Source organism: Chelonus insularis, unplaced genomic scaffold, assembly GCF_013357705.1.
Source record: "Chelonus insularis isolate UGA/USDA-ARS -01 unplaced genomic scaffold, ASM1335770v1 contig_128_pilon, whole genome shotgun sequence".
Taxonomy (NCBI): Eukaryota; Metazoa; Arthropoda; class Insecta; order Hymenoptera; family Braconidae; genus Chelonus; species Chelonus insularis.
The window spans coordinates 873,120-897,147 of record NW_023276368.1 but is presented as its reverse complement, the minus strand read 5'-3'; the positions used below and the strand labels follow the sequence as shown (position 1 = coordinate 897,147).

At 28.5% G+C, this 24,028-nt stretch overlaps 1 protein-coding gene across 1 annotated transcript in view; it reads left to right on the top strand.

The window, feature by feature from the left end:
• The first annotated feature begins 5,440 nt into the window (after positions 1-5,440).
• Positions 5,441-24,028, top strand: part of LOC118068023 (pleckstrin homology domain-containing family G member 5-like) — a 30,942-nt gene continuing 12,354 nt past the window's right edge. Inside the window, exons 1-7 of the mRNA XM_035085141.1 lie at positions 5,441-5,688; positions 6,289-6,421; positions 6,533-6,968; positions 7,093-7,439; positions 9,646-9,727; positions 9,811-9,898; positions 12,139-12,250. Of these exons, the coding sequence (XP_034941032.1) occupies positions 6,815-6,968; positions 7,093-7,439; positions 9,646-9,727; positions 9,811-9,898; positions 12,139-12,250 (783 nt within the window). The 5' untranslated portion in view covers positions 5,441-5,688; positions 6,289-6,421; positions 6,533-6,814. The remainder of the gene's footprint in view (positions 5,689-6,288; positions 6,422-6,532; positions 6,969-7,092; positions 7,440-9,645; positions 9,728-9,810; positions 9,899-12,138; positions 12,251-24,028) is intronic.

Here is a 24,028-nt window from a genome sequence, read left to right as displayed (position 1 = left end):
AGAGAGTGATAAAATTTGAACTCTCTGGTCAAGCTTGTTGATTAGTTTACAAAATGAAATTCTCACTGTGGTTGTACGCTAATAAAACTTGTGACCTTTGAAATGTTACAGTGAGTTAGGTAGATAATCCCTGCTTTGCCACAAGCAAAATAACTCCCATTTATAGTAGAGAATTATACCAATGCAACACATACACAACACACATTAGACTTTTCTCCTTAGACTCTCATCAATCTTGAATCATCCCCTGCGTATCGTTCAAGTCAATACTACCCTCGGGATCAGTTACGACTTATAACTTAATAACTCACGAATCAAATTTCCGATTACATTAATCCATTTTTTTCCATTTATTTCCGTTTATGTTTCAGCTTGATGTCCATCACCTCTTAAGTAGTCTTAAATGGTGACAAAGATGCAACGTCTTCGAATCATCCGGGAGTTATTTCCGGTGGGAATGATAGTCGTTTCGTTTGATGTTGGACAAGTGGGATTTGAACAAGCTTGCAGTCAGTTGAAATCAACAACGGTTGTGTAGGTGAAAGCATTGGATGTAGAATGGTGAAGGGTGAGAGTTGAGCTAGAAGTCTATATAGCAGATACATTGGCGAATAGAAGGGAGCTTCGGCGGGATTCAAGACGAGTTTTGGTGGGGGTAACGTTCCACCCCGTGTCAGGTAGTCTGGCCACGCGGTCCTCTGCAGTCAGTCCTATTGAAAACATCCGACCCTACAATACACTACTGGGATATTGTTTTCCTTCGTTTACATTAATTGGTGATTTGTATTGACGTCTTTTTATTACGATACTAAGTGGAACAATCGACAGAGATATTTCATTTAAAGGTATTCAATCCTTTCATTCATTTTTATTTATTTATTCATTATTATTTTTAATCATTTTTGTTATTATTATTTCTGTTGAGGTAATTATTTTGTTTTTTTTTCTTTTTATCTTAGTAGTTAAATAAAGGAGGTAAATTGTCGTATTAATTAATGTGGTAATCTCATCAAATCCCTCAGTCCACGTTCTCAATCTAGAGATGATATTAATTAGTCGTCCAAGAACTTCCAACTGCTAGCATTAATAACATCCCAAGAGTAAGATAATCGTTTATTTAATGCAATTAAATAAAAATAAAAACTTTGATTGAATTGTAGAAAAATTCAATCCCTTCATTCGTTTAATCTCAACTTAACTCAAGAGACAAACAAAAGAACAAAAATAAATGAGTTACGGTAACTAAGAAGAAAAAAGAAGCCAATGAACTACTGACTAATCTTTTTCTTAGAGTCAATCAAATAGACTCATCAACAAAATGTCTAACTTACCCTATACGTTTTTCTTTTTTTCTATCTGTTATTCTTTACTTATTTTATTATTCTTTCATCTATCATGAGAAAGAAAGTTTGATCAAAAAAAATATCAAATATATCAGTATGGAGTATGTATGAAAGCATCAAGAGTTGCTTCACCTAACATATAAAATTCTATATTACTTTGGTCTACCTTCAAATAAGTAAACAATGAAAAAAAGCTCATAAAAATCTCATCTATTTTCATTATAACGCTGCCAACATAACATTGAAATTCTATTAGAAATGGCCATGCAATTTCATGCCATTATACAGCTGGAGGTGTGTTGGGAAAAAACATTAGAAAGCATTTAGATTTTAATCGGATTAATAAACTATTAATTTTTCCATTTATTATTAAGTCAAATTATTTTGACATGAAATATTTTTGCATAAAGTTTTTTATTGCAAAATTTTGATTACATTTTTTATTGTTAATAATTTTATCATCAAAGTCAATAATGTTTCAAATTACTTCTCAGCAGACATCAGTAATTTTTTTCTTCATAAAATGACAGAAAAATCTAAATGAATACATTACCCTCAGAATTTTATCAAGTAGTTACTCTCAATTTTTATACCGACATTAATCTCCGCAATTTATCTGACTGTCGTGACCATCAGCCCTCGACCTTTAACAGCATGATGATGATGATAAGACGCCAATTTTAACGGGATTTTCTATTTTTATAACCATTAATTCGACGCTCTTTCATACTTACAGTTTGCCTGACATAATTTTTTGTTTTTAAGTAAACCACAGATATCAAATGACACGATATATTATAGGTATAGATCGATTATTCGCACACCCGAGGCTGTCGGCCAAATGACATAGACATGACAAGACGACACAGTGAGTTGGAAAAAAAAAAAAATTCTAAACAAGGACAGACGTTCGGATTTCAACTTTGGCCATACGCCAAGTGACAACCAGAGCTTTTACTGTAGTTATACACTCATTTCCTTCATAGCCACTTTCGCCAAATGTGACTCGACTTTATCAGACTAAGCCTCATCACTTTCGTATAATCCTTCTACTCGTTTAATTCCGGAATAAAGCGCAAACAATATTTTATATTCCCTTTTTTTTATTTGAATTTCTAACAAAAACTATGCTCCCAATTCACTCATATACTTGAGTTCTACACTTTAGCTATTTTATTCTTATCATTGACTGGATACAGTAGTTGGCATTCTCGAGTTGTCATTTATTAATTGAAAATTTTTCACAAAGCAAGTCAAATAATTAGAAGATAATTATAATTAAGAGAACAGTTATAATAGATTTTCTAAAGTGTTATTTCAGCTTGGAATGGATTTAATGAAAGAAATAAAATATTTCATTCAATCTTTTTCTGTTATTTTTTTCATTTCTACATATTATATAAATGTGCTGGAAATTTTTAGATGAAAAGTTATAAAAAATATAGACTTTGATATTTTGAAGATGATATATAGAGATTAATATGTGAGATTAAAGAATTAATGTGGTAAAATTTCATGATATGAAACTGAAACTTTTTCAACTCGGTCAAATATGTAAAATATAATTTTTTTTTTTTTTTTTAATTTTAACAATAAAAATAGATGAATTTGATAAAGAAATTATTGTATTAAAAAAAAAAAAAATAACATATTTTGTATTTATTTTATCTAAAATTATTTTACAAAATATCGTTTTTTTTCTGTGCAATTTTAAGTATTATTAAAATAATTCATTCTTAACTAGAAATACTTGAGATATTTCTTGTTATCGTTTTTAAATAAATTTTTTATTACCTCGAGATAAATCTCTCTAAAGATAATCTTATTTATGTTAACTTCGTACTAATAATTTTTTTTTATTAATAAAATTTTTCATACTCAATAAAAAAAATATACATTTAATTTTAACAATAAATATATATTATATTAAATACTACAAAAGTGCAATTTTGAATAATTAATTTTTCTTTAAAAAAAGTCGATAAAGTATACTCGAATTTCACCCAAGTATGACTCAAGTGTTTATCTTTAAGAGTCAATAAAAGGCAAAGTTATTCCACTTCAAAATTTAAATTTAAGTCTTTTGTTAAAAAAACACAATAATTCTTACTCATACCATGCCCATTATAAACCTTGATTACCTAATAACACTGCAAAAAAAAAAAAATATTGATTAAATAAATATTTATAATGCCAAATCTCACAAGTGAATGGCCAAAAAACATTTTAAACACTTTGTTTTTTTATAAATAATGCGACATCTTGAATCAAGTTAATCATTAAATTCGATTGACAATCTAGCACAACAATCTCCAACTATCACTAACTGCTATTTTTATTTTTCCAAGAATAAATGATGGAAGGAGAATGTCCTTCTAACATTGTCTACTTTAAGAATAAGAAGGATTTTCGCGCGTCAATTCGAGGTCGATGCTACGTGTTTACGAGACGGCTTTGCGTGACTTTACAATCGTTATAGTCGTCTGTTGCTATTCAAAACTGACTAATGTCATTTAGCCACGTAAGGAAAACGTTAAATTACTTTCACTAACAATATTTTTTGAATTTAATAAAGATTTATAATCACCAAAGATATAGAATTCCAACAGATACCTAGATCTATTCCAAAGTATGATAGATTATTATATAACCTAACCTAATACTCATCTATACCATATTCATCTTTAATCCATCCAAATCTATCGTGAATTAATCCAAGTTACATGGTCGATGTATTTCTATGAATTTATCCAGAGATTAATTTTCACAAGTACAATGTCGATTCATTGACTTGTATTAGTAAATGCAACATCAATACAATTGAACTTCTCTAATTTTTTAACCGCGTAATTTACTTTATGTGCATATATTAAATGTCAATCTGCTATAGTTTAGTCTATATGTTAAACAGAGGACCCCATAATTTTTATTGTTAGAAAAATAGGCATAAAAATTAGAGGAGTTCAACTGTATTACCTAACTCAACAACTCATTCTTTCCTTACATATTCGCCTACGTCGAAACCTACGTTGCGTCAGAAGAAAGAAAGCGAAGAAAAGCATATAAAAAGGAACAATAGGTATGAGTCGACTAAATAGAGGGTCACCATTATTTATAGCAAGCGGAAAATACCGCCTGCGCTAATATCCTTTTTTCTGGCATCTTTACTCCGCGATTTATTCAACCAATGGAATTATAAGCTTATGATTATGTATATAAGTATGAAATATATCATCACAGCATCAGCTTTCATTTAGTAGTGGTATTGAATGGATTTTTATTTTCATTAGCTCTTATTATAATTTATCTAAATAAATATATATAAATCAATTTTAGGTTTATCATTTGTTGGGGTCAATGCACTATATGCAATGTTATATAGTACAGTTGTACTTTACTTTGCACGAGGAATCATCGATTTTCCTTCATACCAATGAGAAAGCCTAAGGCTTAAGTTTGTTGGGGGAGCCAAGTTGTTAAGTTATACGGCCAAACGAAAAGGACCTACTAAAAATTGCCTACCCTATCGTTTTTTATGACCTGGTTACCCTAGAGATAAAGAAGTCATTCAAGTATTAAAAAAAAAAAAATTATTGATTTTTTTAAGAGTCAGTTTGAGAAGTGGAGAGAGGGAGAGGGAGGTTAGGAAAAGAAAGAATAGGTACAAGTAAACCGGATAAATGATGCTAAATGTTTTGATTTAATTTGATGTTAGCAGTGTAATTATTGTAAATGGCTTTATTTATATTAATCAGTTAAACTGACTTAACTCTTTATACCACGTAGAGATTACCAATAATAAGGAATGAATGCGCGCGTGTTTCTTATCGTGGTACGATTTACTGTTAGAGAAAGAGAGAGAGAGAGACGAAAAACGATGGTTGTATTTGAAAATATATACAGTCATGCTATTCCCCTTACTCAACTTCGTCTCCTTCCATATCACCATCAAGTGCTTATCCACGCGGTTACCTATCTTCAATTTCTCGCTTAGTCGAGCTGTAATTCGTCCGTGCACGCACACACTTTGATTATCTGACCATATTCAATTATTATTTATTTTTATTTTCAAGTGTTGTATCAAAGTATCTATTCTTGATCAGAATATTTTCAGTGTTTATATAATTATTACGTGATATGCTATTTATCTAAATTATCAACGTTAAGATTTTGGTTATGATGATCACGACAACGACGACGACATTGCACCTGGAACGATAAAAATTCATCGATAACGACGCTATCTTGGATTTTCAGTCGGCCCTGAATTAAAGTCATATCGTCAGTCATTTGTAGAAGTATAGGCTCAAAGTTTAGTGTTCACTATTTATCGTCTTTTTTAATGGTAAAATTTTATTGTTTTCATTTTCTTCGTATCGACGAGAAAATTAATTTTCTATCAAGTGCTCTCTGGTAATCATTGTAATTACTAATTGATAAAACTCTAAACAATTGCCTTGACTGAATAACCACGAACATTTAAATTCTTCTCTCAAATGCTCATTTTTATTTACACACATTGATAGAGTATTTTTTTTTTTCTTTCAATATTAATCTTTGATTCATTTAATTAAAATGCCTTCAAAATGAATGAATAATAGTTTGAATTTTTTGATGTAGTAATATTTCATTTCAATACACTTTTTTTAAAAACCCAAACTCCGTAATTAAATGAATAATTGACTGATACTAGTAAATATTTATTTGATACAAAATTAATGGCATAATTGCTCGATTCAAATAAAAGTTATTTAATATACTTGATTATTTTTCCCAGTGTAGATAAATAATGAAAGAAAAAATATCATTTTTACATTCAATTATCTTTCATGCGTAATCTACATTACATCATGCATTAAAGAGCATAAAAGAAAACATTAATGTCAGTAGAAAAAATTAATTCTGATTTATACGATTATTATTTTTTTTTTTTTGTTTTTTATAGATTATTGATGCTATACTTAAATATAGACCTAAAAATTTCAATGTGTCTAGTACAAAAAAATTTGAAGCACTTGAACAAACATCACGTCATATATACGGTTTTTTGACGTAAAAAATTGTAATGACATTGAAAGGTAGCTTGAAAATTGAATCATTATTATTCTTATCAATATCATTGTAATAATAATAATAATAATTAATTTGATAAATATATATCAGAGTACAAAAAATAATAATCTATTTAGGACAATGAGAAGGGAAGAAAGGTTAATGTCGTTGTTTTCAAATTGACAATCTAGCTCAAGCAATGTGTGTTGGAATTACGGGTGACTAATTAAACGTTATATCAATAACATGCTTTAAACTGGATGATATCAGTACGTATTATATTGTATCTATTTACTTGTTCATCTATAATATATATGGGTTTGATAACTAAACGACGGTAATTGTCAAGCTATCAGTATGAAAGTGCAGTGAAGTGTAGTGTACAAGGAGTGTATATATCAAGCTTGACAATTTTAACGATGACACTTAAAAAAGATGGGGAGAAAAGACAATCAAAGAAACATAATAAAACGAGGAAAAGTAAAATTTGTCCAATCGATGAGACTCTAAAAGCTGAGGAGAATGTTACTATTAATGATGATGGTAAAAGTTACAGTTTGAAAACTGACACAGGTGTGTTTGTTGATATTAAAAAAGGTTTTCCTTATCTTAGTATATAGTAATTAACCAAGATATTATATCACAAAACCTACATCTTGAGCTAAATCATAAAAATGTTTCCATCTGTGTTATTTAGACGACAGCAGTGAAAAAAATGGTGAAAAAAGGGATTGTAAGCTCGACCGCAAGCCATCATTAAGACGAAAATTGGGAGCTTTTCTTCGAGGGAGTGCTGACTTACCAGCTGCGATTAATCGTAGTTTTCAGCCGATACGCAGGAGTTTTAGCTTCAACAAAGATCTCCATCGGGTTTATGAACCTGAATACAGAACTAGGAATGCTTCGTGGTACAACAGTCTGAGTTCTTTGGCTGAAGTTGATTCAAAGGATGAAGGAGTTGGACAAAATACTCACAAAGATGATGCAATTCTCAATGGACCACTAACTCTCACAAGAACACACAGTTTCCTGGAAGATAAATCTGTAAGAATATTTTTTGTCTTTCAACAAAATATAAATGAACACCAGGTGGATGTGATTTCTATTATGAATGGAAATATTTTGTGGCATATCGTGGCATTTTTTTATATGAGAGACGATTTTACTGAAAGAAACAAAAAGTGTGAATGCATGAAGAAATAACAGAGCAAAAAATCTTTGGTATTTAAATGCACTCTCATGATGGTGATATCTCTGGCAGTATGATAAAAGCTCTCTTGAAAATTTTGTGGAAATTTTTTCATTCTCATGATCTCTGAGTCCATATATGGTTGTTATTATTTCAATAGTGTCACAAGATTCAGAGTATTTCCTTGTCTTTAAAAGTATTATGTTCACCTCAACTCGTTATTTTTACTTTCTTTTTCTTTCTGCTGTTCATAATAAATGTGCAACCTCTTGATGATAAGCAGAAATGTAAGATTAAAAAATGACTTAATTATCTGTCGAGTAATTTTTAATTGTCACACTCAAGATAAATGATTCATCACACTCTCTCGATGTGTGTTTGAAATGGTGAACATTTTTCTAAATTAAAGTAGATCATCACCATCAGCAGCAACATCATACTAGTGGTACTCTTTAATTAGACTAATAATTCTTTAGTGGTAATATAACAGTAGGATAGCAAAATGCAGTAATTTTTGCCATTGGTTACTTTGCCTTTCAGAAAAAAGGAACAAATGATGTAACTCAAATAATATAAATATAGGTCAATGATATACAATTTTTATTTATAGGCAGTATAACCGTATATTATATTATTATATTATTTAGTCTTCTAGATAGATGGACAGAATGTCCCCAAGCAATTTTTTTTGAATTATTTATGCGGTTCGATAATTGATCATGTCATTAATACTTTATGCTCACTATACTCTGGTTAGTGAATTAAAAATATTTCTATGCACCGTTAATTAATTATTGAAATTAAAATATCCTGGAGTGTATTAATAGTTGGAGTTATCAAGTTATCATTTTAAAGTTAATGATAAGGTGGATTTGAGGGCAAAATCTTAGGATTAAATTCTTGCTGCTACCTAGAAAATTAAGATTTTTATTGCGGATAAAATTAATGGAAAAATAATATTGAAAAAAAATATTTCAAGTACTTTGATGGTCCTTAAAGCTGATGAAAATATTTCCACTAGATAAGAAAAAAAAATGTTTTATTTCAAGAACATATGAGAATTTTTTCGTATTGTACAGATAAAAAAATTTACTGTTGTAAAAGTTAGCATTAATGCCCCCTCCTAGTTTATTGGAGTATGAAAACCGATAATAATTACCACATAGTGATCATTTCAGAGTATTTACGAGAGTTGTAGTAACTATGTTGCCAGAAGTGCCTTATCTCTCTTCCTCGCTAGTTTTCACTATATAACACATTTATTGGTTTTTCTGTTAAATTTAATTGTTTCACTGACTTTTTTATTTTTATTTTCTCTTGTCTTTTTATAAGTGTATAGTTGTTTGGTTTGTGCTTCTTTTGTAATATTTGCAAAAAATAATTTTGATAACTATTCATGCAGAAAAAGCAGCTATCTATTAGTGATCCTTGTCTTCAACTCGTTTGATGTTGTCAGTAAAATAGACACACAATATATACCAAATATTTCTATTCACGTGAATTGAATTCGACAATCAACGGGTACTTCAGAAACAGAAAAGTTGCTTGTTCAGTAAAATTCTATTAAATGTAATTTGGACAAGTTACCGGGTCAACGAGATATCTTGTTATAGCCGTTGTACAGGAGATCGAAAAGTTTGGACATTAACACGCTTTATGAATCCCGAGTGGTAACTTTTACACAATAATTTATCTTCTCTTTTATTTCTTAAATGAAAGGTAAAATAATGCTAAATTACTATAAGCTAATTTCAACTTTTCAAGTATTTTGCTTTAAATAATAAAAAATACTTTTAAGAACACTTCTAATATCGAAATGGTAGAATTTAAGTGCACATTATATCACAAAAGAATAGAGTATTTCAATTATCGATTTGGTGTAATAACACTGAAAGTTTTATTTAAAACTAATGGGAAAGTTTATGAAATGTTTAAAAAATTTTGATTCAATTCTTCATTATTTTAAATTGTATAAAACATAATGCATAATGAAATGGCTCTTGTAACAGCAACACAGAGATTCTTGAGTTTAAATTAATTTAGAAATCTTTTCTGTTTTAGACAGTCACAAGAAGAAAATCCAAGTCAACTGGATTAAAGTTTGTCTATGGACGACATAGTGACCATTATGACTCTTCTGTAGGTAAGCAAATATCTACGTAAAATTAAATATTCAACTGATTTTTGCAATTTAAATTGTTCTAATAAATTCATAATTATTTCCAGACTTAAGTAAACCACCTTTTGAAGCATGCAGCCTTCCAGTTTTGACACAATTCTCCGCAGACAAAGATGAAGTGGAACCACTGCGAGAGTAAGTAAATAGCATAATACTTATTCATCTGAATGTGTATCTATGAAATGACATTGGTTATGCATGTTTATGCCAATTACTAGAACAGAGGCGTTTAAGGAGGTTCTGACGTTGTTCAAAAATAATGAGTCAAACTTGAATTCCAAATACATTGTTGTTAGAACTTATATAAAGGAATTCAGTTTTCTTAGTGGAATGTTGGTGAATATAGACAATGTGCATGAATAAAATAAAATTTCAAGTGTCAGAACTACTCTAAATATTATAATAAATCGAATAAATTCTTCTGATTTCATTCAGTATTCAAACATGGGAATTAATGCAGATATAACTATTTTTAGTTTTTTCCTTCCTATTTTATAAGTTGGAATGTATTTATGAAGAATTTCTTTCCATGTCAATAATTATTGTTTTATGAAATGGCTCATTTCAGCAGAGAAAACGATCTAAAAAAGAAAGTACTCTTTGATGATTGCTCAGGGAATTTATACAAATGTATTTTCCGGCAAAAGAGAGATAAAATGAATTATTAATCAGTATAGATGTTATGAGTTATATTTTGATCATATTCAAATATGAATTCATGGATTGTAGGAATAATTTTTTGCTTTTTAACGACACATTTTGCAACATTGATAGATTTTGTTTTTTTTTTTTAATGTATTAATTGAATTTAAACTATTAAATTATTTATTATTTATTTATATAATGATATTCCGTATTTAATAATAGTTTTAATCAATATTTAATTTATCTTAAATTATATGAAGATAAAATCTTATCTTTAATTAAACTTTCAATAAAACTTCAGTAATTAATAAAAATACTTATCCTATCTATAATTAAATTTTTTATTATAAATAAATGTTTTTGATTACTTGTTATTAAATATTTTATAAAAATTCAAATAATATCATTAATCATTACTAATTAAATAATGCTATAAAATTGTAGGTAAATAGTGATTTATTTTTATGTCATTTGATATTTTAAAAATTTAATCATTTTTGTTTTATTGTCAATTGATGCGGGAGAATCATTAAATAATAATGAGATAAAAGTTTTTTAATTTACATCAATGTAAAAATGATGTATGCTGATAGATTGCAAATGGAATGCAAAGTTGATTAATTTTTTTGATTACATGTTAATTACATATTAAACAGTCGTCAAAGAACAGAGCTGTTTCTTTAACTTTTTTTCAGTTAATACGAATTAACTGGATTAGTATTAATTTATAAATTAATTTAATTGAATTTAAAGTTGGTTCCAAAAATGTAGGAAAAACAGGTCAATACATTGACAGTTGAGATCGAGAGATTAATTTAAAAAATAATTATAAACAAATTTTTAATTGAATTATAAACAACTTTTTTTATTTTTACAAAGTGCAATTTATTCTAAAATGTGGTAATTTTTACTCTAATGTTAGTTTTATTTTTTTTTTATCAGTCAAAGATATCTCTGGTCTACCCCAAATGATAGGGTAATTTTTGAAGTAAAATATTTTCTATTTACTTGCAATTAAAATGACTCAACTTTTTTATAAATAGATCACAAATTTTATTTTTAATACAAAAAAAATTGTACATGTCATTTAAAAATTGTAGAATATTTTAGTTTAGAAACTTAATTATTTATTCTATCAAAAAGATCTATATAATCGCAGAAAAAATTCGTATTCAGTGAAGTATTTTTAAAAAATACTTGTACACTTTATAAATTGATTACAACATAGAAAAATAAAAACTGTTTGAAAGGAGTTAAAGTAATAATGAAACTGTATTTTACTATTGAAATGAGGTGACCATAGCAGCTTTGATTAGATTTCTAGACAACCAATAAATCACACTAGTATTCGACTACACTGAGAGATATATGGTGGATAACAAATCACTCAAGTTGCATATCTATCAAAGTAGTGACGATTAAACTGGTGATGGTGACACAATCCTTTGTTTTAATTTTTCTATTTCCATGAAAATAAATAATCTCTTGATCAAACCATCATGTATGCTATAGTCATATAATAATGATAATACAATTTGAAGAGAGAATTATCATTTATTTGGATAATCAGAATGATAAAGTTTTTAATAACTGCAATTTATGAATCCTTCAACTGGTAGTAATTTATATAACATTGTCATTCTCTATTATTACTACATGTTCTCGTGGTTATTATGGTGTATGTTCTTGTTGCATATCTCTGTATGTTTACATCTATTTATGGTTAATAGTTTCAGAAGAGAAAGCCGAGGCTGGAACGGATGGGGAATTCTGAGAGCGAGTGCACGAAATTCTCTTATACGGCTCAGCACATCCGGATCCAAAGAACGTCCAGATTATTCGGTGAGTTCAGTTATTCATTTATGTAAACTATTTTACTTCTCAATGCTGGGAAATATACAGGCCTTCATGTTTATGAATTTGTCACTGTATTTTAAACTTTGCACACTTGGGTTATGTCAATAAAAAGTATTGCATAAAACTTTTTCTCAATTCATATATATATAAAAGTATATATAAATATTATTATTGTTATTACTTTACTGTATAAGTGAAGAAGACTTGATGATTTTCCTTTCTTCGGTCTGTATATTTCCATGGATGACGTAGATAAAAATATTGCAAATAACACTTTGCACATAAGGAAGAAAGTTATTTAGAGAAAATGATATTGAAGATGATTTAAAATTGATGATAAAAAGGATGTAATATTGTAAGAGTCTTTGAAAATAGACTTAGTTATCTAGTTTGAATGGACTTTAAGAGGTACAATTTAATGTCAATTGTCATTGACTATTTGGATATTTTATATTTCACTTCCATTTTTTTATTTTTATCGCTCTATAAGCTGAAATTATGATTCATCATTTTTATCAATGATTTATCAAAAATGCCGATACTAATGGCTGTCAGGTTTATTTACAACTAAGTATGCCGATAAAAAAAAAGGGGTAGCATTGGAAATATATGGAAAATTTCCTATATTAATGTACTCCACTAAAGCTATCGATTATTTTTATGCCACGTGGCTTCTCCATCTCTATACAAACATTTCAACCAATCGATCCGTTAAGCTATCAATTATCCCGTCAAAGGGTATTGATCAGAAGACTTATGAAAAAACTAAAGTGTATCGATGGTGTAAATTAATTCATCACATATAAATAAGTGTATTAAGATAAAAATTTGAGGTAAAAACATAAGCTGACAATTTTTGTAGATAATTGATAAAAATCGTATGGTCCAAAGTGAAGAAACTTCTCATTCTCTCATTTCCGTTTTCATCCGGATTATTTCCTGAGTGTAATCTCCGTTGGGGAAACAGTTACCACGGAAATATATTTTTTATATTACACCTCATCTACACTTTCATTGATCAATTTTCTGTAATCATATTATCAAAGATAAAACCACTGTTTTATATCATTTTAGAATTATTATGATGATGCTCATAAATATTTTATTTATTTTTTTTTTTTGGTTTATATTAAGAATTAAATCATTAATTTGATTATTCTAAAAAAATATTTTGTTCTTATTTTTGTTTTGTTGTAGTTTATAGCAATAATAAAAATTTTTTTCCTTAATTGCTTGCTGTTGACATAAAAAATTAAATATTTATAGCAATTTTTATCTCGACTTCTTCGAATGCTTTGTTCCTGGTAAATAAATAAAAATTCGGTTTTATTAGCCTATAAATAATCAAGGGTAAGTGAACAAATAAAAGATAATTTTCTGTTAGATACCCTTATTATTGTTATTATTAACGATAAATGAAAATTTATAAGACATAATTGTTTCTAGCTTTTAAATGAAACAATTTCTAACGAAAGAATAATTTTAAATGTTTTAAAATATATTGTAATCTATTTTCAAGTGTGATAATATTTTTAAAATTTTATAAAATTGAAACATTTGATATAAAATTCATTCTAGTTGTGGAATCAATTTTAAAAGTTAAAAAAAAAATGAAACTTTAAAAAAAATTAAATTCCTATTATAATAACTAATAATTATTTTAGAGTATAATTTTGATTGGAATGAAATTACATTTTTAAAAACGGTAATTAACAGTCAATTAACAAAAAGTGAAGGCTATGATAGTAATAAAAAATATTTTAGCTCCATTTCTGGACAATTATCTTGACAGTATCATTTGTTAGAGCTATTAAAAAGTCATTTCATTATTACAATTAATTTTATATCTCCAATATTAAAACAAAAAAAAAAACTCATCAATTCTCTATAAACTGGTGACTTTAAAATGCTATCACACCAATTTATTATTCACGTAGATATCGGTGACATTGCTTATCTTCCAGAATTATATCTCCATTCTCAAATGTATCTTCCTATTACTTTCGCCACTTTTTTATTTTCTAAACTTTTCTCAAGTTTATTCTCATCAATAATTACTCGAAAATGAAACAGATGACTTATTTTTAATTACTCTTAATGGCCCTTTATGCCCGAATAATGAAACAACTCTTGAATAAAATATCAACATATTTTACATTGAACTTGAAATATGAATGTATAGTGTGCGATTATTAAATTTACTAGCAGGTGTTAACGTGATTTATTTGACTTATTAAATGTAATTTATAAAATTGATTAGACCGTTTAAAACTCCACCAAGTACTCAAGTCAATTTACTAAAACTTTTTGACTAATTATTGTCATGTTTTTTGAATGTAATACAAGCAAAAGGACGAATAAAGTATGGTTATTGGTGTTGGGGGAAAGGGGGCTATGCGCGCGCTTAACCCGCTACCCTTGTATATCCTCTAGGGGTTGATGTCAGAGCACACCGACATCAAGTCCAGTTCTTCGCGCGACCCTAAACCCGAAAGACACGTTTACGGCCAATATACATTTCTATCAAAATCAATTCTCGGTGACAATAAAATCACATGATGATACAGACTTATTTACAACTGAGTGAATTTTGAAACAAAAAAAAAAACAAACTGTGACTTTATTTAATAAAACAATATAATTATAATTATCATTAGTACACCAGAGCTATCTTATTTAATAACTGGATTAATTTATCAAACCTTTCTGTCAATTTGCTCCTTCTTAGTAGTAAGCTTATTTTTTCTTGACTACTTTGAGCTGCTTATGGGTAAGGATCATGAATTATTAAAATACCAATAGCTAAAAAAAAACAAATAATTTGGTCGTAGTTTTTTTTCCTTTTTTACATATTTAATTCGAAAAATTCACTAAAGTAAAAATAAATATTCTTATGTAATAGTTGGTAATAATTTAGTAGTGTTTGTATAGAAAACAAAACTGAGTAGATAGAAAATATGGAAATAACACGAGCTAGAGTGGAATTAAAAGTTAAGGAAACACTTTAGATCGGACATAGAGTTTGAACGTTGCACTTCATTCATAAAAGATGAATTTACGTAAAAATGTCAGAGGAAGAAGAGTAAATTAGAACGAATTATAAATAAATCATAAAATATAACGTATTTATGACTATAGGCATTAAAGTTGGATCGAAATCGTGACAGTGGACTAGAGGCTTATGACGTTTGTATCCGCAAAGATAAACAGTTAGTGAGCGCGTGGTGCATATACTCGTGCTAACAAAATGAGATAAGCTCGCGATAATTGAAAATAAAATGAAGGAAAAATAAAATGATAGGCTAATGTTGAACATAAGATAATCATTTAGAGATAGATATAGTGTACATTAGTATTATTGTAAGCATAGAAATGGTGACTGTTAACCGGTAGTGCTATAGCACAAATACGCTTGGCCGAGTTTCAGTGGCAAATATGGAAAGGGTTAAGGGGTAATGGCATATCGCCACAACTTGCATCACTGCATTTAATGCAAGTCCACTGTCCGTTTTACCGGAAGCTGACACCTAACATTTTAGTCCCAACTGTTACGGATCGTTGCTATTCAAAATGATGCATACGATTCCTCACCATGACACTCATACTCACAGCTATTCTGTTAATTCAATTATTAACTCTGCTCAACTACGAAATTACAATCTCATTATTTTTCAGGGTTGAATTTGTTTTTTTTTTTTTTTGCTATTCTGCATATATGGTTGAAATCGATATGATTTCTTTTTTTTTTTTGGTCAAGTAATATCAAGTGATTTTTTTTTTTTTTTATATATTTTTGATTGATAGACCTAGATGTGCCTGTCAGTTTAAATTTTTTAGATACATTGCATTAGAAGAAATATTTTCTGAGATTAAATAGAGATATTTGGTGGAAGTAAAGAAAAAAATTTGATCAATGAAATTATTTAATTAATTGATAGAATATTAAGTTATTTAATTACTTGAAAAGGTATTAATGTATTTTATTTTATTGAAAATATTGATGGTAAAAATAAAATGGAACTTTTGTATTACAGAATTTAATACCAACATTTTATTAGCAAATATTTATTGTTCAATGAATGATTTTAATTTTATTATGACTTTATTAATTAAAAATATGAATCAAAGTGATGATTATTATTATTTTATTAATATCATTTATTTATTTTATAATCAATAATTCTATTTTTGACTTTTTAATATTCAATCATCGTATTTGAAGCTTCCTAGACAGTTTTCTATCAACCAAAAAATTCCTAAACTCCAGTTATCCTGGTAGATTTGATGAGAGTATCCCTCTAAATAATTTTCATTGCGATATATTTATTTTTATCGTCGATAATAAATGGGAATAAATTTTGAGGAAAGAATGCGATTCTTTTGTAGTTCGTGATACATTCGAGTCTGTCAGGTATGAAATAAATTTTATTTTGCGGATCTTCCGCATTCTTTTCCTATAGTAAAAGAAATAATACGGATATATATATATAAAAAGTCTGTATATAGAAGTACGTGACGTAAATTTTTATCTGAGTGCGTGATTCGTTAGGTTTTTTTTTTAAGGATTTGTCTTTTTTAATTACACAAGTAGATTGAAAGAGTACGAAGAATTGATGATATGTAAAAGTAAGACAAATATTATTGAATTAGTTGAAAAAATTTTGAAGAAAAATCATCCAATGTTTATTTTTTTTTTTTACAGAGTAGATATTTAAATTTTTCGTGTTTCTATTTTCTTAAGTGTAAAAATGTTAATATAATATACTTATTATGGTAATTTTATGTAACTTGTCCCATTCCAAACCACTGAGCCATGATGAAAAGGACATTTCATACTTTTAAGAAAAATTAGTTTCAAAATGTATTGTTGAAAGTAATGAGATTAAATAATTTTATAAGAACAATGTTCTATTTTGTTTTTATGCTGACATAATAATAAAGATAAATAATTTCCACATTTTCTTCAATTTTAAATTTATATCTCCAGGATCCGTTTTTTTTTATTACATTTATAACAAAGAAAATTTTCGATCGATTCACGTTTTTTTTTTTTGCTTATTTTTCTCAAAATAGAAACAACAAAAAATGCACACTTTATTACATTATTCTTCTCCATCAAACATAACTGCAGTTACGTCTGTCATAAATAATCTACCCTCAAGGGGAAATAAAAGACAGATTAAAAGTTGAAATTTTTATAAAGATTGTCAAATAATAATAATAAAAATAAATCAAATCTTTTAAACACCTTTTTTCACTTAACTTTCAACTTAAATCATCAACAGTACTTCTCTTATAAATATTTTTTATAAATTTATATAAAAAAAAAAATTAAATCTAATGATACATAAAAATATTTCTTTTGAAAATAATTCAACATCAATAAAAAATATTTATTTAGCAAAAATATGCTGAAAGATTGAATGAAATAGTGAGTAATTTTTTTCTTCATCAAACTCCAAGTTTGTACTTGAAAAAAAATAAATCTCCAAAAAAGCATATAAAAGCATCATTACATCTCTTCTATAATAGTTCAATACCTATTTTGTAATGCAATTGAAACACGTTGGTATCATCAATACTTTTACTGTCGGAATTTTGTCTGCAGCAATACAAATAGTATTTAAATAAATGTAAAAAAGGTATGCAAATGGTAGAATAGATTAGACGTAACACCCAATAGGATATTTTCGAAGAATATCGATACAGTTCGTCACCTTTTTTATGTTTCTAAGGTACCGCGTAAAATCCAATTTGATGTAAATCGGCAAATGAAATCGTGGAAGAGAATAATCGAATGCTCAATTGTTGTACGTGCAGTGTAATCTAGAAGAGAGGAACGAAACAATCGATACCGAGCGAGCGTCGCGACCCCCGAGTCAAGGCCACTAAAGGCTCGTCGATAATACGAAATCTCTGTGATCTTAACGACCAGAGTTTATGTAACTTCATTGTATCTAGCTGAACAGCTTACTTTTATTATTATATATACGTTGGGCTTTGTTGGAAGGTGGACGATATACCTCTCTTAACAAGTCAGATGGCCTTTGTCATCAGTGCAGTGGAGCACATCAGCACTGTCGAATCCTTGATTGCGCTTGACTAATTTCTGACTTGCTACCATCATCTCCCAAGTACACTACCACCACATTTCTGACTCTTGATAGAATATTATCTCGTTACAAGTTTTCAACCATTAACCATTTATTCCATTCCCTCTTAATAAGGTATTTCGATCGAGATTCATGTTTTCTTAGGATTTTTTTTACTAAATAGACCAGTAAGGATGCAAATAAAATTACGAAAATTAATTGTATCTCGAAAGATCCTGGGCCTTTCTTTTTGATACAGCCCGGAACAAGCGAAATACCTTAAGGTAAATTCATTTTCATGAATCACCAAAAAGTTTTGTAATAAGAACTAACGACCAAATTATAGTGTTAATGGAAAATTAGTCTTTATTTATAGAAGTTATGCACTAGCTCATGTTAATTAGAATTCTATTCTTTGTTGTTACTTAAATAATTATATGTCAAACGCTATTCTTGGTTTAGCATTAGATTGATCTAAATAAGTAGCTTAACATTTTCATGTAGAGTATGCTGGTAATACATGGCATGGTGTGAGGAAAAATAAGCCAGTAGATGTTGGTTGATTCAGTGATTTATGATTTTAATTTATTTAAATATAGAGTAAGAAGCTGTATAAGTTGATAATTAACTTAGAAATAAATTTCTTAGAATCCCAACAAGTTATTTGAAAAATAAAAATAATGTTGATTTGTGCTATCATGTAGTTGGGTATATATGTAAATAATTTTACGATAAGAAATATTTGTGGTGAAGCAATTGTCTCGGACTGATCCTATATAAACTTCAGGAAGCTGCGTTTGGACAGGCAAAACGATTAAGTACGGAAACCATTGGGGAATCAGAGAATAATTGATCCTTCTTGACGACGTTCCGGTTGATATAATCAACTCTATTCTCTCGGCACACTGCGCCTGATGGTGCTCTATTTTCAAATAAGAAATTAGAAATCGTTTCCAGAATACCTCTATAATTCAACTAGAAAATGCCAATCGGCTTAACAAGAAAGCATCTACGATTTTCAATATTTCTAAACTTTACATCAATCAACTGACAATCTGCTTAAAAATTACCTAGTCATCTTGAAGAGTAATGAAAAATTATATCATGCAAAAAGTCTTGACAATGTAAAGAATAAGGATGATAAAACTGACTGACTATTAATGACCAAGCAGAAATAAATAAAAGCTAGTGAAGCTTGATCAAGTGGATTGTTAAATAAGTAGAGTGGAAGCATCAGCGAAAACGTTATGTGAGAATGGCACCAAGCAAAGACGAAGTGTATTACGCAGTCTTGTAAGAAGGTTGAGTAGTGGAAGTGGTTCAAAAGGTAATCGTGACGAAGATTCAGAAGCTCACCAGAGTATCACAGTGTCCAACCCCGGGTGCAGCAGCAACTCGGGCCGCGGTAGCCTCAGCCGACGGACCAGCAGGGAACCGAGTCCCACCAGTACCATCACGGTCATTGGCAATGATGCTAACGCTTTCAGTGCAGCTGCTGCACTCGGAAACACCAGCACCTCCTACTCTGGCCAAGATTGGCGAAGGATAGTTGGAAGTATCAGACGTAAAGTCCGACGAAAAACACCAACCAGTTCCAGTGAAAACTTCCAAGATGCCGGCAAAAATCAGGATGACTTTCTTAAGGCAACTATGAGGATCTTCTTGGTGGTATCACCACCAATGGCACGGGTCCAGGTGAGATTATATGTCTGCTTTTATAGCTGCTTATTTGCGTCTGAAATACCAATAGCTAGATGATTGATTGAATAATGTACCATAATGTCTAGTAATAATCAACATCTTCATATAAGTATCATACTGTTGTCATGATAAATAACATGGAAAATCGTCATAGAGTCGTTAATGCGTGAAGCGATTTGTCTTCCTACTTACCCATTTCCCATACTCATCTTGGAATCTAAAGGAACATCTAGAAGATAGATGGTTTCACCGACGACGCCCATCTTGGCGCCGAATGAACAATTATCTCTCTCCTGCAATTTCTAGATATTCTAATTGGACGACAAACTTGTTGGTTGCTTTTCCTTCAAAGGCTTTTAAGAAAGAACAAAAGAATTGAGAAAACTAAGCTGTTAATTCTTCATGCTTCCAGAAAGCTTGAAAAATTGCTCTCTATCTCTTACTCATTAGTAAAGACAATTATAGATAAATGTCTCTAATGCATGTGGCTATGAATCATCCTAATTAATAATTATTTATTGGATTATCGAGTGATTAATTATTAATTTGTGTAATAATTTATCCGCAAATGAAATTCCCTCAGGCCTTGTGGCTTAAATGATTTGTACGTTATCTATTTCATTGAAACCGGTGACTGCTGATGAGGTTAATTAGTGGTTTAACTCAATGCATAGCCAGCCATATCGCGGCCATAGGAAAAATTATCTATGAGAGAGCTAATGGATCATTTTGATAAAAACTTTTTGTCTCATTCATTCAATTCTTTTAGATATTGGTATCTGGCTAATGACTTTTTAAGTAATAAAAAAAAAAAAAAATATTATAATTTTTTTTCCTCAACTCAAGAGTAATTATACTGAAAAAAATGTTCAATTGCTTCAACTGTCCAAGTTTAAAGATATATCTATATATTTGTTTTTATATAAAAGCAATTATTATTGATGGTATAACGTTATATTCCACAGAAATATTAGATTTTTTCTTTCTTTGTCTTCCAGACATTTCTCAATGTACATCAAGAAAAGTTTATGTCTCACGTCCTTTATTATTTTCACCAAGTTTCTTCATCCCTCTTAAGTTGGCTAACTTTCATCACAGACAGAATATCTCTGGTTTCTGCTATTACACACATCATATTAAAAAAGATTAATCTCACATCTACACTTTGATTTAAATAATGAGGCAGATTCATTTCATATGTACAAGCTTGTAATATATTAGATATCTTACTTGAGTAACGGTACTCCTAGTCTATTAGCCTACTTTTTTTTTTGCCCCTTCCGATTTACTCGCTTTCGACCTTTCATATTCCTTTGATCAAGAAAGGAAACTTCTTTAATCCGCGTTTATTATTCTCCTGTCGTTAATCATAAGCCATGCATACTGTTTGTCGATTCTAGTCTCTTGGATGATGTGAAAAGTGATAGAAAAAGTTGATCCTCCGTCAACAGTCGATAAATTAAACTTTATTAATTATTGAAATATTTTTGCTTGATATTGAGGGGAAAAAAAATTAATTTTAAAAATAACTTAAAACAATAAATTCCAACAATAGTTATAACAATGGATTTTAACGAGAGCTTTAGCAATAAATTGTAACAATTAATTTTAAAGAGAGTTTTAACAATGATTCGGGAAAATTAATTTTATCAATGGATTTTAACAACCAAATACGTCTTTAAATTGAATAGTAACAAGGAAATTTTATTTTAATTTAATTGGACATTGTAGATAAAAAGTTTTTAAGTTTCTATTAAAAAATTTTCATTCGAAACATTGAACTTATTGAATACTCAAATATTTTATTAATAATGAAAAGAATACTTTGTTAATATAATTAATTAATTTTTTATTTTAATTTCGATGAATTAATTGGAGAAATAAATTTATATAATTTATATAAATAATTTATTTATATTATAAATACATAATAAATAATAATAAATTATTATATTCAATTATAAATATATTCATTTGTAATTAAAAAGGTGGTAGGCATTTATTATTTTTAATTAATCTAAAAAAAAGATTTATTTACTTTATGAATGAATAAAAATAAAAAATGATCCATTAATAAAAATAATATGATTAAATGTTCAATGAACATGACACAGGGTAATATGAAAGATATAATTAAATAACAAGCTCGAAAAAAATGTTTGAATAATCAAAATAAATCGGCCATTGAATTCTATCATAGAAATTAATATTTATAAAGGAATGAAAGAAAAATCAATTACACAGCAATTGAAAATTAATTTCCGGCAATTGGACAAATATGTGGAGATAAATATTGAGGTAGTAATATTTTTTTTTATCAAGTCTTAGTACTTTATACATAGACTTATATCCTATGACAGAGACATTTTTATCAGTTTTTTCGTAAATTCACAAGGGAAACAAAAATAGAGAAGGTATTCCTGAAATGTTCAACTATTCAACTTGTCTCAATATCTCTTTTATCTTCTCGCAATTATTTAAAACTTTGACATATATGCACTGTAATAAATTAAAAATGTCTTTTTGAAAAAAATAGGAATGTCTTTGAAAACAATTCCTTATGAGAAATTTCAGATATCTGTTCAAATAATCAACATAAAACTAACAACAATGTGGTTGAGTAATGATTTATTGAAATTTATAAAGCATCATTTTTGAAATAAATATTTAAAATCACATGATCTTATGACATGGGTTTTTACATGGACAAAAGTCAATTAAAAAGCTGATGCAGCGACAGGATGCAATGTCACATTGAACTGTAGTCTCATTTTAATTCTGCTTGAATCACATTTTTCTCATCCCAATCCTTTCTTTTTTTTTTTATCGCGTGAATCTCCTTAACGTCTCTCGCTCCTGCATAATATTCTCGCGTCATGATGGAAGCGTAACCTCATCAATTGACTCATCGAATTTTGCCTTTATTAAATGACAGAAACAAAAAAAATTATTTTCAACATCTTCCTATTTTACTCTTCAACGAAAATTAAGTCAACTTTTATAATATGAAAAAGTACGTTTTTAATACAATTTTTTTTTTTTGTGTTACAATCTTCATTTCTTCATGTAGTAAATCTTATTCTCACTTTTATTTTGCCCTTTTTTCACCCCCGTAAACCCGAAGCAACGTTTTTTTTAAATACTTTTTTTTTCCTTTCAACTTTCCTTGCCAGTAGTTTCGAAAGCTATGGCCGGGTAAAGTACTTTCGCAGCTTTGTCACCAAGTGCAATGTAAGAAAAAGAAAAATAACTGTCAGATTCAAAGGTTTCAGGAACAATGTAATACGAAATATTTTTTTTTGAGCCCACAGTATCGCACTTGATGACCGTAAATCGTGATTCTTAACAGTTGACGAAAATCAGAGATAGAAAAACAAAGAGGATAAAACAAATTGATGATTCTTTCTAACTTGTTACATGTACTTGAATTTTTCTGACATTTTTTCTTTTTTTTTAGGCTTGTATATTTAATCAAAAATTCTATTTCATATTTTTACTTTTAGGTTGAAACGTTGGTTTAAAACATTCTAAAAATATTACTACATGTACGTCATCTTTGTAAAAGATTTCTAACGAGCATTTTTGTAAGCTTGATATTTTTTCTCAAGTTGTAAAATTGAAAAGCCTCAAGATAGCACGAAAATTGCTCGTGTGGCATAAAGGATTAATGAAAGGCATAAAACAGACGACCAAGAAATATAATTTAAAATCACTTGAGCAAACATAATAGTATTCATGATAGAATAGATTCATTTACATGAAGATACTTTAGTGTTAAATCAGATAATAATATTCTAAACATCTTGAAATAATATAGGTCAAATAAAAAAAATTAGCTCATTATTTTAATTTTATTTAAAAGGGCTTATCCAATTAAAAAATAGCATGAGAAAGATTTTGAAAAATTTTATTTTTATCAATTTAAACAAGTTTATTTTTTATTAATTCTCTTTTAGCTTGAAAATATTCA